General features: G+C 40.8%; 3 protein-coding genes across 5 annotated transcripts; 1 reads left to right on the top strand and 2 right to left on the bottom strand.

Annotated features, from left to right (window-relative positions):
* Positions 1 to 1,059: 1,059 nt before the first annotated feature.
* On the top strand, positions 1,060 to 6,080 carry RB195_008675 (uncharacterized protein; the record flags this gene model as incomplete). Of its 2 annotated transcripts, none has more annotated exons than XM_064195291.1 (11): positions 1,060 to 1,108; positions 2,556 to 2,697; positions 2,780 to 2,851; positions 2,933 to 3,003; positions 3,875 to 3,961; positions 4,643 to 4,758; positions 4,822 to 4,957; positions 5,040 to 5,168; positions 5,248 to 5,306; positions 5,859 to 5,930; positions 5,991 to 6,080. In XM_064195291.1, 11 exons carry the CDS (start codon positions 1,060 to 1,062, stop codon positions 6,078 to 6,080), a joined length of 1,023 nt encoding a protein of 340 aa, XP_064046436.1. The 2 variants fall into 2 exon arrangements, with proteins under 2 accessions (XP_064046436.1, XP_064046437.1); XM_064195292.1 differs by having other exon boundaries at positions 1,063 to 1,108.
* Positions 6,081 to 7,655: 1,575 nt separating this feature from the next.
* On the bottom strand, positions 7,656 to 12,705 carry RB195_008676 (uncharacterized protein; the record flags this gene model as incomplete). 2 transcript variants are annotated; one of them, XM_064195294.1, is made up of 11 exons in its annotated part: positions 7,656 to 7,733; positions 8,657 to 8,749; positions 8,855 to 8,947; positions 9,729 to 9,920; positions 10,036 to 10,132; positions 10,199 to 10,335; positions 10,966 to 11,106; positions 11,313 to 11,475; positions 12,296 to 12,370; positions 12,442 to 12,505; positions 12,597 to 12,705. In XM_064195294.1, the coding sequence occupies 11 exons, from the start codon at positions 12,703 to 12,705 to the stop codon at positions 7,656 to 7,658; spliced, it is 1,242 nt and encodes a 413-aa protein (XP_064046438.1). The 2 variants fall into 2 exon arrangements, with proteins under 2 accessions (XP_064046438.1, XP_064046439.1); XM_064195293.1 differs by having other exon boundaries at positions 9,726 to 9,920.
* Positions 12,706 to 12,729: 24 nt separating this feature from the next.
* RB195_008677 (uncharacterized protein) lies at positions 12,730 to 13,827 on the bottom strand (the record flags this gene model as incomplete). The annotated part of the gene is made up of 3 exons (XM_064195295.1): positions 12,730 to 12,754; positions 12,859 to 12,954; positions 13,742 to 13,827. 3 exons carry the CDS (start codon positions 13,825 to 13,827, stop codon positions 12,730 to 12,732), a joined length of 207 nt encoding a protein of 68 aa, XP_064046440.1.
* Positions 13,828 to 15,519: the final 1,692 nt, after the last annotated feature.

Genomic DNA, 15,519 nt, shown 5'->3' on the forward strand with positions numbered 1-15,519 from the left:
TTTTTGGAATATTGATCTAACACCTTGTAAAGCGTCAATAATCAACTTTAAGCACTTTTACAATGACTTGCTACGTGATGAAAAAACCGCATCCATAGCACTTTAAAGGCATCACCCCACGAATCTGAGGTGGTGCAGATTTCATTTGGAGTATTCGTATACGGGATGGTAGAATACGGAGGGGGGGGGGTGATTTCGTTCATTTCTTCCTAATTGTCGTCTTCAGGCGGTTTGGCGTACTATTTTCTTCAGGGAGTTCGACTGGAGCGCGCCAGCCTCGTGCGGCGCCGTATCTTTCGGGCCGTTTTTTACGGCAATTAGGAAGAAATGGACGAAATCACGCCCCTCCCCGTAGTCTCCCATCCCGTATACGAATACTCCACCTGAAATCTGTACCACCTCAGATTCGTGGGGTGATGCCTTTAAAAGATTGAGGACAGTGCGCTTTTTTGTGTATGGCGTCCATAGTTTGTCCATGCCTGATCCAGGCTGTGTTTAATATCTTTCGAAGACAATAAACCCATAAAATAGAGGGCGTTTTCAAAAAAAAAAAACTAGGAAATCATGAAAAATAATCGAAAAAAACGCGGCTCAACGATGATCCGCGCTCTCTTCAAAGGATTGAGGACCTTTGAACCTTTAAAGTCTCTAAAGTGACCGAATCCTCAGCTCACGAAACCGATTAAGCCAAAGTCCTAAAACCTCATTCTAAGAATGGCTAAGAGCTAGCCGAGATTTTTGCATTTGTGTAGGCGAGCCCCGGGCAGCATAGAAGCGCTGGGATAATAATGTACACAAAGTTCTTACAGGTATCCTACGTGTACAAAGTCCTGATATACCAATTTTCGGTAATTTTTGAGAAATTCCATCCGCGTTTCTGGAATCATGACGCTGTTTCAAAATATGCCAAGTCTTCAAACACACAGATAAGGTTGCCTCGTTTGTTTTTGACGACCATTCACCGCTCAGCGTTGATTCTTAGGAAGAAATGAGGCAAGCAAAGCACGTGATAATCGAAAGTTATCATCCGATTGTATATCGATCGGTGATCTTCTATTCATGATGAAAAGGTCCACGAGTTGGTCGCATGATCTTCTTCGCAAATTTGGTAAGGCAAAAGCTTTTGATATCATTTACGTCAACTACAGATAAAAAAGAACAGACAATCTCTCATGTGCAAAGAATTTCCGAGCGCGTACAGAATTTCTCCTACGATTCAGCATAGGATTTCACAAGAAATCAAGTACAGCTAGTCATTTTCCGAGCTAATTTACTGGATCAACAAAAAGGGCCGCCCAATGCTTAGTCGCTGCACACGAATGGCCCACAAAATGTCGCTCAAGATTGAGTGTACTTTATTTTACATTGTAGTACTGGAATCTTTGCATTTGATCGTTGTGAGGAGGTCAAGTGAGCGAGTAAACTTGCCTAAAAGGTCCTGAAAGAGAGAAGAATGCGCAAAAGCTGTCGTAGAAAATACATAGAAGGGAAATTGCGCTATGAGATAAAAACCGCGATGAAACTAAAGTAGGTGGATGAAATCAGGATCATAGAAATTTTCTCTTAAGGGGAACAGATTTTTATTCAGAACAGATCAACGTACCCACGTCGAGAAATTGCGCGGATCACATCAATGTATTCCTTAAGTAGTATTTTTAGCCTCTTCACAAGATCCAGGTAGAAGAATTCAAATTCAGTTTATGCAACAACATTGATGAGTAGTTACCCATAAAGCGGCGCAGTTTTGAAGCGCTCGTAGGAAATATGCATTCCCAAAAGCGTCACCGCGAATGCGTATTTCTTCCGCAGGGGTTTCTCTTTGAATTCTTTGAAGAGAGAGTTCCACTGCAGAATATTTTACGGTAGATTACTCGAATACAGCTAGCCAAGAGGACATGTGCGGCTTAGAGTGCTAGGAGTATTCTGGACTACTTTAGGTGAAGGAAAGGGTTCGATACTGAGCCCTATGTGATCAATCAAAAACCAGAGATGCTCCTGCATATGCCAGGAAAAGTAAAATTAGCTGGGCTAGAGACGTGATGCGTCTTAACGACAATCGTTGGACCACGCGATACCAAACGCATCGCAGGAAGACCGCCAACCCGATGGTCAGACTTCTTTACGAAGTCCTACAAAGAAAGACATGATGCTCTTTGAGTCCCATGCGAGAAGAGAAGCCACTGGGCAATCCTTGACCGCGATCGGGACAAATGGAAGGGTTACTGGTGCCCCCGCGAGAAAATCGGCGTACAACAGGAGCACAAGTGATAGAGCTGATTAGTCGAATACAGTCACGAGGTAACGAAATGCGTCAGGGAGATGTGAATTTTTCATCGGAATACACAAAATTACAATTGAAATGCTGAGTGGATTGAAATAAACAAATCATATAAAAACCCATGGAAGGGTCAAACAGACTTCAATCGTCATCATATCCCTCAATTCGTCGAGTCGTTTTCCAACCTCAAAACTCATTCCTCGAACATCCACTCTTCTATAAGTAGCTGACCTCTCTGAATTTTACAAATGACAAATCCTCGACTGCTTTCTTACAGGTGCTTTTGTTGTTATTGTAATATCTTCCCTGTACCTGAGTCTTTTTACCAAGCCAACAATTACAACAATTAGAAAAACCTCATTATCTGAACGACAATTCGCCTCCTTAATTGCAAGCAAATATGGAAATGAACGCATTTTGTGAGTTTTTCCTCCTTTTTCAACGAGATTCTGTTGCAAGTAGTCCACAAAAGGAATTGTTCTCTACAAAAATACAATACAGAGATGGACCGATTTGCATGATGGACGGTTTATGTCTTGTGGTCAAAGATTTCATATGGGAACATGAAGGAAGGTTCGTAATAGATCATTTGAAAAAGCTTTTTTTCAAAATTTTAAGGATTAAAATTGAGATTCCACAATAAAATTTCTCTAGGACTGTCTTCACAAGAGATCTAGGTGCAAATTCAATATCGATGACAACAATGAACTTGAAAATGCCACAAAGTAAGCGAAAATGTAGAGTACATACCTTTATTTTGCTCTTCAGTAAAATCCAGGAAATGTCTGAAAGTATCACAATCAGAGAGCAATTATTCTTGATCTATTTGAAGGAGTTCAAAGCTTCCGAGAAGAATCCTGGCAACTCAACTGGGAACTAAGTGATCATTTCTGAATAGAGAAGAATTTCCCCAAATTTCGAGAATTCTCCAAGGAATCGCAACAAAATCTTACCGATAACCGACGATAACCAACCAGCACGCAGACTTGACGAGTGGGGAGAAAGGAAGGAGGGAGAAGTGTGGCAGAATGGTGCATCATTCGATTTTTCTGGAAAATTATTCCGTAAAAGAACTGGGAAATGTCTATAGTTCATACAACCTTTCGTCTTTCGGATGTTTCGTCGAAATATTTCTCACATTCGTTTGTTTTTGTCATTCGGCTTGGTCCCGGTAAGAATAGCAAGTAGCAAAATCATTAGCAGCACATTTTTCTCATCTGCATACCCACAATATATTACCTGGACGTGCAGCGCTCTGGTACTTGTTCTAAACCTTCTCGGTGAGGTCGAAGACGAACCGGTGAAGTTTCAAGCCAGACAGATCATGTAATCTTGTGAATAATGTTAGGCTAGCCCCGAGGGTGAGGTAAAAGAAATATTCGATTCTCCTGTTCCCTCGTCAACCATATTGAAGCCGCAGCGATGCTGTCAGCAAATAATTGTGACATTCAAATCTCTGCAAAACTTTGCCATCTTAAAAACTCCGTTTAAGATTAACCAGCTGCTCTTATCATTTTTCTAAAAACAAAAAACGGAAAGAAAAACAGAAAAAAAAGCAAAAAACAAAAAAAGCAAAGTTTGAAAATCAAATTACAGAACTCGACAAAGCTAATCTTGACACAAGCAAATGGGAAGTCGATCAATCTTCTTTGGATTTCACTAGTTATACGATTACAATGATAGGTATGTATCTTTGGATACCTTCAATAAGGCTACTCAGTATACTCCGCCACCTTCAGCGACTTCAAGGCATCACCCCACAAATCTGGAGTGGTACGGATTTCCGGTAGAGTATTCGTATACGGGATCGTAGATTATTGAGCGAAGGGGGATTCCGTCCATTTCTTCCTAATTGCCGTAAAAAAACGGTCCGGAAAATACGGCTTCGAGCGTTCCAGCGCACTATTTTCCACAAGGAGTTCGAGTGGAGCGCGCCAGCCTTGTGCACGCGCGCATCTTCCGGGCCGTTTTTTTACGGCAATTAGGAAAAAATTGAAAGAATCACACCCCTCTCCATAATCTACTATCCCGTGTACAAATACTTCACCTCAAATCCGCACCACCTCAGACTCGTGGTATGCTGCCTTTAATGACGGCAGCAACTTCATTTTTGATGTTCTCGGAACGGAACGACATGAAGCACGGTGCCGTTACGTAAGCGACCGTGCTCGAGGCGGTAGGCAGCAGCCGCATACGCAACTGCATCGAGCTCCGTGTCGTTTTGTCTTGAGTGTAGTTACTGACCGCGGTTAGGGCAGTGACAGTATTCCATACGGTTATCCCTACCGCGATCAATACCCATCAAAAACAGCAGAGTATATTATCAATTCAACAAGTAACAATTTTAAAAGTTTACTTTTTTAGAAGAAATGTTTGCATCTGGTACTGTTAAAATTGATTTTAATGCTGATGCGCAGGTGCTAATGATTGGTATTGGAGGTGGATACATAGATTCCTATCTTCATAAGGTTTATCCAAAGGTGATTGTTGACAAAAAGTCACCAAAAAACATAATGTTCTTCAAACATTAAACGAATATTTAGATGAATGTAACTGCAGTCGACATGGACCAAAAAATGGTGGATGTTGCTATAAAATGGTTTGGCTTGAAAATGGATAATAGACATCACGTTGTGGTAGAGAATGGCGTGGAATTTGTGGAAAATGCAGTCAGTCGGGGTGAGTCACGTCAAATTTTTGAATTTCAAAAGGATCTTTGAAAATTCACCACCTTACATGAATCAAATGAATGAGTTTTTAGGCGCTAAGTTTGATGTGATCCATATTGATGCGTGTACAACGGAAAAAAATGTGGACACAAATTGCCCGGTGAACATATTTTACACTGAGGAAAGTGTACGAAATTTTGCTACATTACTCAACCCAAGAGGTTCATCTTTGTAGAACATCTGTATCTAATTTCTCTTCTCGAGATCCATAAAAAAAAGAAACAACTCACAAGATTTCAGGAGCAGTCATAGTGAATGTGGTTACGATCAAAGGCGATCAGATAGGTGCAGCTGAGAAGGTAATTATTTAACAACACGATGTAGATTTTCTTTTTTCAAAAATGCAGTTATACAGAATTTTGAAAATAGTCGCTCATAGTGGCATAGTTACAAAAATTAACTAACACACATTTTTCATCTAGATAACGCTATAGAACGAACTTCAGAGAACACATTATTTAGAGAGTCTACACCTAAGGTTATCGTTCTGCTCGAAACCGCCCTAATGGGAACCAAGGCTTTGTATGAACTCCACCTATCTATCTCCACCGCGCCGCTTCAACGGCAGCCGCTTACGCAACTGCACCGTGTGTCATGTCATTTTGCTAGTTCTTAAAAAAAAAACGGCGTGAGAAATGACCCTCCTGTAATCAATGAGGTGTCACCGGCAACCTACTCAAGTAAAAGCAAAGAAAACGCTGCGAAATAACCCATCCGTACACCATAGTGACGTCGTTATAAGGTGCTTTAAGGCGTACTCCATACCTCTAATCTCATAGTTTTCTGGTGAGATCCTGACATCGTCAATTTCATGGCATAAGTGCCTGTGAGTTGAGATTTTGAACATTTAGGTAAAGAAGGCGTTTGGGAAAGCTTTCACTGAATGCACGTACGAATACGCTCCTTTCAGTCCATCCAATATAGTGAGGTTCAAGTTTTTTGACAACTATCTGAATATCTCTTTTTACATCATTAACATTCAGATCATGACTTGTACCCAATTCCAACGACCGCATGGATTGAAAGAACGGTACCAGAAATTGATGAACTATTCAACTCCAGAGCAAACATAGCCTCAAGCGGTGCGACTGAGCGAAAAGGAACTTCTCTTTGTTAAAAAGAAAACATGTTTCTTCTTATAAATGTAAATTAAAATACACTTCCTAGATATAAGGGTCAAATCCTATTAAAGGCAACCAAAACATCATGATTCCGATGATAACGATGAAGTGCATAATTTTTCCTTGCGCTTGCAACATTACGCAACTCTACAATAATCGAATAATGTGTAACCGTGTCTCCCGGAACTTCGCCTCGTCTCCGAGCTCATTTCCAGCCGGCGGCGACGGTTATAGTCACGTGCTAACAGTTAGAAAACGCGTTACTCTTCATGGACATAAACATTAACGCAACCTGATCTACTTTTTTCACTGTACCGTATTTGCTGAATTATGGGAGCAGTAAGGAAAACATCTGGGAATCAAGTCCCACACAGTTACCCTATATAAGTAGATGGACTACACGATCTTGTATTGTCTACCATACACGCGATACTCGGAGCCGGAACTTCGATCCCTTTCACTCTTGAAGGATTGGCAAAGGAGCTCTCTTCGTTCTTGGAATGTTGGCGAAAGAAGTCTCTTCACCTCTGTACGCTTGCTGAAGAGATCCTCATCACTTTGGCTGTAGCCCATGAGCTATGTAGATCCTCTTCACCTGAAGAGGATCCGGCTCCTTAGTATCGCACCTATTATTCCTATTGTCAACATAGACCGAGTTGGACGGACTACACTGAGATCCATTAAAATACCTACTACCAGAACCCTACTTCTAATAAGCCTAATTTTCATAAAATCTATAACAAAATCAAGAAAATACCTGCGCTAACCACAACATGTGATGTGTAGAAATTCTGACATACATCGCCTGGAGATTCTGATATGTGGTAGATAGTCCAACCGTAATTCAGAAAGAGCATAAGGTTGTGAATAAAAAAAAAGATTGTAGATAGAGACTTAAAGAACTGCAACTTCAGAATAGTAACAATCGAACTTTTAGAAATATTTATGAATATTTATATTCTAACAACAGCAAACACAAGGAGAAATCACATAGACCTGTATTAGATACACGTATGGAGTAGGCGGTATCACATACTAGTGATACTCAATGACCTTAACACAGCTTGCTTTTACTGTTAAGCAAAATGAGAAAAAAAATGTTAGAAAAATTAATAAAATTAATTTCAAAAGCTAGCTTAGAGCATATACTTTGAACATCAGCTACGATGAAAATCGGTAGAGAACCAAGCGCTACCACACATTTTAAAAAACATATGAAAGAATCTCAGAAAATCCTGTGAAATCAAAAAATCCAGAACTTATCAATGAAGTTGATAATGGCAATATTATCGCTCTACTTTTTATTCAAAGTCCAAACGAAATTACTGGCATGAATGCGACAAAAAGCGATTGTTTTCGAAAACAACCGCAACCGTCTCGATTTCTGTAATAAATGTGATTTTTCGCGTTTGAAATGTTTACAGCTTCAAATAAAGTACTAGCACTTATTGAGCACAGCAACACGAGAAAATAGAACACTAACTCTGTGATTTCCTCGGATTTTCATTGAAAATTCTTCGCAACATGTCAACGACACCCTCCGTTCGGAACATTTCCATTACGAAGTTTGTCCTTCAGCAGAACACGAGCAGTTTCTCGATCAACCTGAAAAGAAACGCAAAAGTATATGGAGATCAGAAAAGCAACATGGAAACCTAACGAGGGAACTTCAAAGTTTAGAGTAACTACTAGCAGCTAGAAGCTTTGATCCATTTCACCATTTCTAGATGTAACTCAACAACAAAATCCACTCAAGTTCCAAGTTCGACCTTCTTTGAATCTTGGCATCGTAGAGTTTGATTGTGTACTACTTTCTTAAGCTGAACCAAGATTGTTATTGATCTTTATTCTGGCTAACGTTTCGGCGTCGTCGCCTTCTTCAGAGCCTGGAAAAATCAAAGACACGTGTAATCTACTCCCTCAAACGCCTCGTCATCCAACAAGATATGATTTAGCAAACAGATTATTTAAAAGCAACGTCAGAAAAGCAGACCAGCGCTCACCTTGATAGCCACGAAATCGTGATAATCGTAAAGAAGAATGCATCGCTGTGACCAACGAGCTGGCGCCATATCAGGACCTTTGCGGGTTTTGACCTACGGGGTCAGAGGCGGGGGCATCGTTACTAGTTAATACTAGCGGCGCAACTCTCACAACTGGTGGTCCGCTAACATCACGATTTCGTGGCTATCAAGGTGAGCGCTGGTCTGCTTTTCTGACGTTGCTTTTAAATAATCTGTTTGCTAAATCATATCTTGTTGGATGACGAGGCGTTTGAGGGAGTAGATTACACGTGTCTTTGATTTTTCCAGGCTCTGAAGAAGGCGACGACGCCGAAACGTTAGCCAGAATAAAGATCAATAACAATCTTGGTTCAGCTTAAGAAAGTAGTACACAATCAAAATCCACTCAAAACTCATATTGTCCAAGTAGACAATTGAAAGAAGGTAAATGCTATCAAATTAAAAATCAGAACACCGTGCTAACAAATATGAATGCACGTGAGAATCTAAGGTAAACGACTGTACCTCTAGTTGCACTCTAATGGCCCCTTTCTTTCTCCTCTGAGGGGAACGCTTTCGAATTAACAACTGTTCTTCATCATCATCATGCTCGAAATACTGAAAAAATGTTGAGCAGGTGTCACAAGTAACATCAAAGAACGTGACAAGTTCGTTTCTGTACAACCTTTCGTTCAAAAAACCGTTATTTGAGGAAAAAGAAACCTTTCGTTTCTTAACCGGTCGCTTTCTCATCGGTTGTGGTTTGCGCTTTCCGAGATTGAGAAATTGTACGGGATTTTCTCGTGACATCACTGTCTGTAAAGATATTTATTCATGCATTTCTACCTCTAAGAATAAAGCACTACTTTTCTTTATAATTCAAGAAGATATGTATTAGTTCTAATGGATCCACAAGACTAATCGGAAATTAACTGCAACGACTGAAAAAATGTCATAATGTGTGTGAGTCAGTTAGTCAGTCCATGAGGACCTTAACTCGTTACAAATTTCGATGAAAAGAGGAGAAGCTTTTCATTTTCGTTCGTACAAAGTAGCATTCAATAGACTGACTAATATTAAGAGGATAAAGTCACTGGCGTATCAATCCACTTCGGATGCACCAACGCGTTTTACTGCAATTCATAATCGTTGAGATTCTGGAATGCGTGTTGACCTTTTGCCATGAATTGCGGGGCCAGTCGATCATCAAGTCAGTGTTTTTATCCCCCCCAGACAAGTCTGGTACCAACTTATCGACCCCGGATCGACGAAAGGCTTGGTTTGCACTAGGGCGAATCCTTGACCGAGTGGCAACAACGGACCTCTAACCGACTGCACCACACCTATTAGCGTAAGCCTTGCACTTCAACACAAATTATTTCCCAGAAAAGTGAAAGTTGAGCATTTCTGCTTCCGTACTACACGTGGTACTGTCGATGTGGCAACATCAACTACCGTACAGATACCGTAAATGAGTTATAACGAGTGACTGCTAAGCCTATTCGATTTCTTTTCTGACCAGCGCTGTCAAACAGAAACACGACTGCACTGCTAACTTCTTTGAGCAGAAATGAAAATATTTGAAAAAGTTCACCACGTTAGACAGTGACGATGATGGTGTTCCGTAAATTAACGCTGCCGCCACAGCTGGTGCTGATGTCGTTGCGGACTCTGTTGAAGATTCTTCATCTTCAATTGTAATATGCGTGATATTTCGTTTAAGCTGAAGTTTCTTGAAGGCTTCTTCCTGCTTTCTGCGTATGCTGCATTTACGGGATTCGCTACGTTTCTAAAAAAAAGGATAGGTATGGAAAGCACACACATACAAACACAGCATAAAACCTATAAAAACACATCTGGTATCAAAATTAGAGAAAAAACATTAGAAACATTAGAAAAAAAACCTCTTGATTCTCCTTTTTGAGATCTTCATGCATCATTGAACAATATGAGAAATATACTCGTTTTCTGTAGCGACTTCTTGAATTCTGATATACTTTTCTGGAATTGTAATAGAGGCGATCATGATAACTAGTTTCGGCAAACTTTAAAAAAAAACAATCTCACTTGAATTTCGTCCTGTCTGATAAGAAATTGTAAACAGGCACAGTCATTGCTCGAAGATAAAGTTGTACAAAGAGAAAAATCAAAGACGTTATAGCGACAATCCGAATCAGTGGTGGATCTTTTCGGCAGTAAACTTTCTAAAAAAACAGTTTTAATATCTTTTAAAGTTAGATTCACACGTCCCCCTTTACACCACAATCTTTAAAAAAAAACGATATTTTGACGTAGATTCATAATTCGTATTGACAATATTATAAAGAGCAAGATGGAAGTATACAGAAGTGCGCTACTCCTGTTGATCGGTCCGATCATGACCGTGGGTGCGCAAGGGAGGAGTCGGACCTTTCCTTTCCCCACGTGAGGGAGGACTAGTTCATGGGTACAACTCAAGTAATGAAGATCCTTTAACAACGCGTCCAAAGGTGAAGGGGATCCTTTCGCCTTTGGACGCTTTCGTTCAGAAGTGAAGATGGGTGGACCACCGTCTCCGACTATCGCATGTATGATCGTGACCCGTTTCTGACTTTGGGGATCTTTTCGTGATTCGAAGATGAACGCCAAAAACAGAAAGCGCCTTGGATTGGACATGTCGCCATAGCAAGGTCCGCACAAGAAACCGGCCATTCGAATAATAATTCATTGGAATCATATTTAAACTACATGTTCACTTTCTCCCACTATTAAGTATTAGTATTGAGATGAGATTGAATATTAAAAATTGAGAGATGAAATTAAAAGAAACACATTAGGGGATGTGTAACTCCTACCTCTTCATGGTATCCACCGAAATCGGCTGCTAATGCAAACGCCGAATCTATCAGTATAAATACACAAGTGGCATATTGAAACCATAATTGAACAAGGAGTAAACGTGCCCTCCGTTCCAGAATCGCAATGACAAAAAGGACCTAAAGCAATAAATTGATGCAAACACAACAAGAACATACTAGAAGTAGTACGTTCTTATTAGAGGAAGTATTAGAAGAATTAATCAAAACATTATGGAGAAGAGTGAAACATGGATAGAAATAGGTTCTCAGCAGCAAAGCAAAGACATAGTCTACTTCACCTTCCCGCATTCCGATCAATTAATAAATGCATAAGAAAGACTCACTTTGAAAGAATAGAATATAGAATATTGTCCAATAGTTGCGACAAAAACAAACACCGGCAGATGTTTGTCTTCACAATTGAATATGTTTATTAGAAAGTGTAGGACGTTTAAAGTGTAACCGAATAATCCAAAGGCACACTCAATAAGACAAACAATCATCGCCCTGAAAATGAAAGATGAAAAATTGGTGGTTTATCGACCATGATAGGAATGTCTTTCTGGTCCCTCTATCTCTCTTCAATAAGGCTTTCAGTGTGTTCCACCGTCTTCGAGTTAAAACGGCATGAAGCACGGTGCAGTTGCGCAAACCGCTGCGTCCGAAGAGGCGAGGTAGAGCGTAACGGTTAGGAACCACGGGAGACCCCTGCTAGCACCATTCGTAGCTGCGGTTCGAGACGGTCCCACCTCAATTCTAACCGTTCTGCCTTCACCGCGCCGCTTCTAACACAACTGCTTACCCAACTGCACTCTTCTTCATGTCGTTTTGACCTGACTATAAGAACACTTGAAAACATCACCCCACAAATCTGAGGTGGTACGGATTTCAGGTGGAGTATTCGTATACGGGATCGTAGAATATGGAAAGGTGGGTGATTCCGTCCATTTCTTGCTAATTAGCGTAGAAAAGATGCGGCAAATGCACACGGCTGGCGCGCTCCAATCGAATTCGTTGTAGAAAATAGCGCGCCGGAGCGCTCGAGGCCGTATCTTCCGGGCGTTTTTACGGCAATTAGGAAGAAATGGACGGAACCACCCCCTCTCCTTAATCTACGATCCCGTGTACAAACACTCCACCTAAAATCTGCGCCACCTCAGATTCGTGGAGTGATGCCTTTAACCAGGATCCTCCCGATACCTCACTGATGCTTTTGATGCCTTTGATCATAGTATTATGAGAAATGCAGAATGTTATGAGAAATCATGTCCATATTTCATCAAAATAATCAATCATCAAAACAATCAAATAGAAAAGTGAACGCTACCAGGAAGGAGTTGCTGGAACACCCGTGCTACTCCAAAAGAACGGCATTTGATACTTTGGTGAAGATGCATCGAACCTGATTAATTACTATTACTGGGAAGAACCGAATAAAACATCACTCCCAGCTAAAAGAAAAAAAAAACTGACCTCTCTGGTCCAACGAGCTCATGCACTTCAAGCGGAGTGTTTGCCGGCCAGAAAAACTGCATCTCTACAAGTAGACCCTTTTCATTTCACAAGGAGAACAGAGGTAACACGACGACATAAATGGTTAATCAAACTTCACATTAGGACTAACGTACGTTCCTTGTTCTCCAGATCCAGCCATATTTCCTTGCATTCCGCCTTCAACCGACGCACAGTCGCTTTGACGGTGGTGCTAAGCTTCCCCCGAGAATCGGGTTCCGACATCACAAAAATCGAAAACTTCTGTAGTCAATATCGATCTGTCGAGAATGCCCTATTAATGGGAGAAGTTTACTGATACATAAAAGATATCAAACAGACGTAGCACGATTTATTCAAACGGAAAAAGCTTGCGAATATAGCTCGATTAGTACCTACTGCAAAACACAGCCAGTCGACAGCGCCGGTGTCGTGAACAGATCAAAAGGATTTATTTGGTGACAATCATCAGGGTTCCGTTTTCTTCGTATAGTCCTCAAAGGCGTTGGAAGCAGACTGGTAATTTAGGGTACCGTTTCATTGCAAACCTTGGCAGCTATAGTCGGGTCAAAACGAAATGAAGCACGGACAGTTGCGTTAGCGGCTGCGCTCGGAAGCGGTGCAGTGAAGACAGCGGTTGGAATCGAGGTGGGACCATGGCGAATTGCAGAGATGGGTGGCGCCAGCAAGGGTTTCACCACGCTCCTAGCCGCTACGCTCCATCAAAGCGCCTCAAGAGAAGCCGCGTACGCATTTGCGTCATGTCGTTTTGACGCAACTATAGGTTCGTCCACCACACTGCAGTGCGCGTTTGATTGCAGCACGAAGGAGGACTGCTGTGCTCCCGTGTAGAAACAGCAAAAAACAGATTCATAGTGAAATGATAACCTATTCAACTATCAGGTTGCAGCTTCCGAATTGATCAACTCTTTACATAATTGTCGAAATGTTATCAAAAACAGAAAAGCTCAACAGGAGCTTGCAACCATCGATGACTAAGAGCATCTAGAACTTAGCAGTTCCAACAAATTAACAAGCAATTAACAATTAACAATTAACAATTATTCGAGCACAAAAAAAAAGAAAGAACAAGTAATGATACTTGAAACTTCGAAGTGCGACCCAGCACAATAGGAAGGAGACTAAATAGAAACGAAAAACGAAGACTAACTGGGAAAAAAACTTGAAAAAGAAAAGAGGTGCAGTTTAAAAGTGAACAGCAACTTTCACAAATACACTTACCAAGATATATAGTAGGGTAAAAACGACATGAAGCACGTACGCAAATGCGTACGCGGCTTCTCTTGAGGCGCTTTGATGGAGCGTAGCGGCTAGGAGCGTGGTGAAATCCTTGCTGGCACCACCCATCGCTGCAGTTCGCAACCGTCCCACCTCGGTTCCTACTGCTGCCTCCACCACGCCGTTTCGAGCGCGTACGCAAATGCACCGCAATTACACTCGTGACTCATGTCGTTTTGACCCCTCTGTAAAAACGCAAATTCAGCCTAATTATACGACCTACGGCCTTGTGTTAATCGCTAGACCGAGAAAGCCCTCCGTTTCAGCAAATGCGTGAGACGTACCGCTAGCGTCAGCTAATTTATACTCCGTAGGCAAATGCAGTTATCGATCGATGCAAGGTTAGATAGGGCGCCGAGTATGGACTTATCTTTCAATGTTTTGCCCTCAATGAATTCTCATGAACTTCTGTTTTAAGTGAACCAAATACTAAATCCAAGCTGAAGCTATTAGTAAGAATCCACTCCACTATGTATATCTAAGATATAGCTGCGTTTGATTGCGCGTTCTAGGATGCAGATGAAGAATAGGTTAGAAATTAGTACGCACGATCCATTCATTTTTGCGATAGCGAGCAAACTCGTCCACCCTCTTCTTTCATCCACCACAGGAGGACCAATTTTAGAACCGATCGGTCCAGTAAGTTCAAAACTGTTTCCACAATCTAATGAAGGGAAAAAAGCTGATTTTTGATGAATTCACACGTAAGTCGTCTTTGCTATATTTTCTTTGATTAGAAGAATTCAACGCTAATATACGCGAATTTGTTCAACCGGGAAAGCGCTCAACACTGCCCCATCTTCTTCTTGTCTGCCCCATTTGCACTCAACCGACTGGATGCGTTCGGTTATATTTTATCTGTCATCCTCGCTGCAAAGGTCAAAACTTTCACAAACAGCTCTAATTCAAACTGTTACTCACTATTGACAAAACAATGTGAACATTTCTGTATTCCCAATGAAGCAATCAACTACCTGTTTTACAATCAAAAATAGGATTTTTTTTTACCTACCGTAGCCGAGATTTTTATATTTATATTTTATATTGCTCTCATATTGTTGTTTACTAGTGTTTTCAAAGCGAAATTTGTATTACTATCAGTATCGATAATGTCTAAAACCAAATTCAAACGGAGCAATTGGAACAAGAGCGCCAAGTAAGGTGAAATTTGATTCGGTAATTGGCTCCAGGACTACCGTAGCCGAGAGTTTTATATTGCTCTCATATTGTTGTTTACTAGTGACGAAACTGAGTACTCTGTCGATTGACATGTGCAGCAAAAGAAAAGAAAAGTAAAGTAAGAAGAAAAACAATCAAGATGAAAGAGAATGTTAGTAATGTTGGCATGATTTACAGCACTAAAACACGAGTAAAAACATGCAAAACGTGCGAACAAATATGAATGTGAAGCAACCGTAAATACACAGCAACGTAAACACACAACAAAGGATGAAAATAAAAGCAAACATTCACCTCACTAAAAACGAATGAGGAAAAAACCCGTCTAACAAAAATGATACGCAAAAAAAGAGAACAAATTCGCGTTTTTGTGTGATTACACCAATTCAATATCTCCTACCAATGAACACATTGGATTGTATAAACAAGACATTAGTGAAGGGAACATTTGTCCCGTTCTGCAATACCGTGTTCCTAATTCGTCGCCGTCGTTCACTTCGAGTGCTCTATTTTTGGGGGGATAATCTCATCTGGTGAATGGCTGATGTTCAGAACTATAGAACACGAACATTATGGAATTTT

Source organism: Necator americanus, chromosome III, assembly GCF_031761385.1.
Source record: "Necator americanus strain Aroian chromosome III, whole genome shotgun sequence".
In the NCBI taxonomy this organism is placed as follows: Eukaryota; Metazoa; Nematoda; class Chromadorea; order Rhabditida; family Ancylostomatidae; genus Necator; species Necator americanus.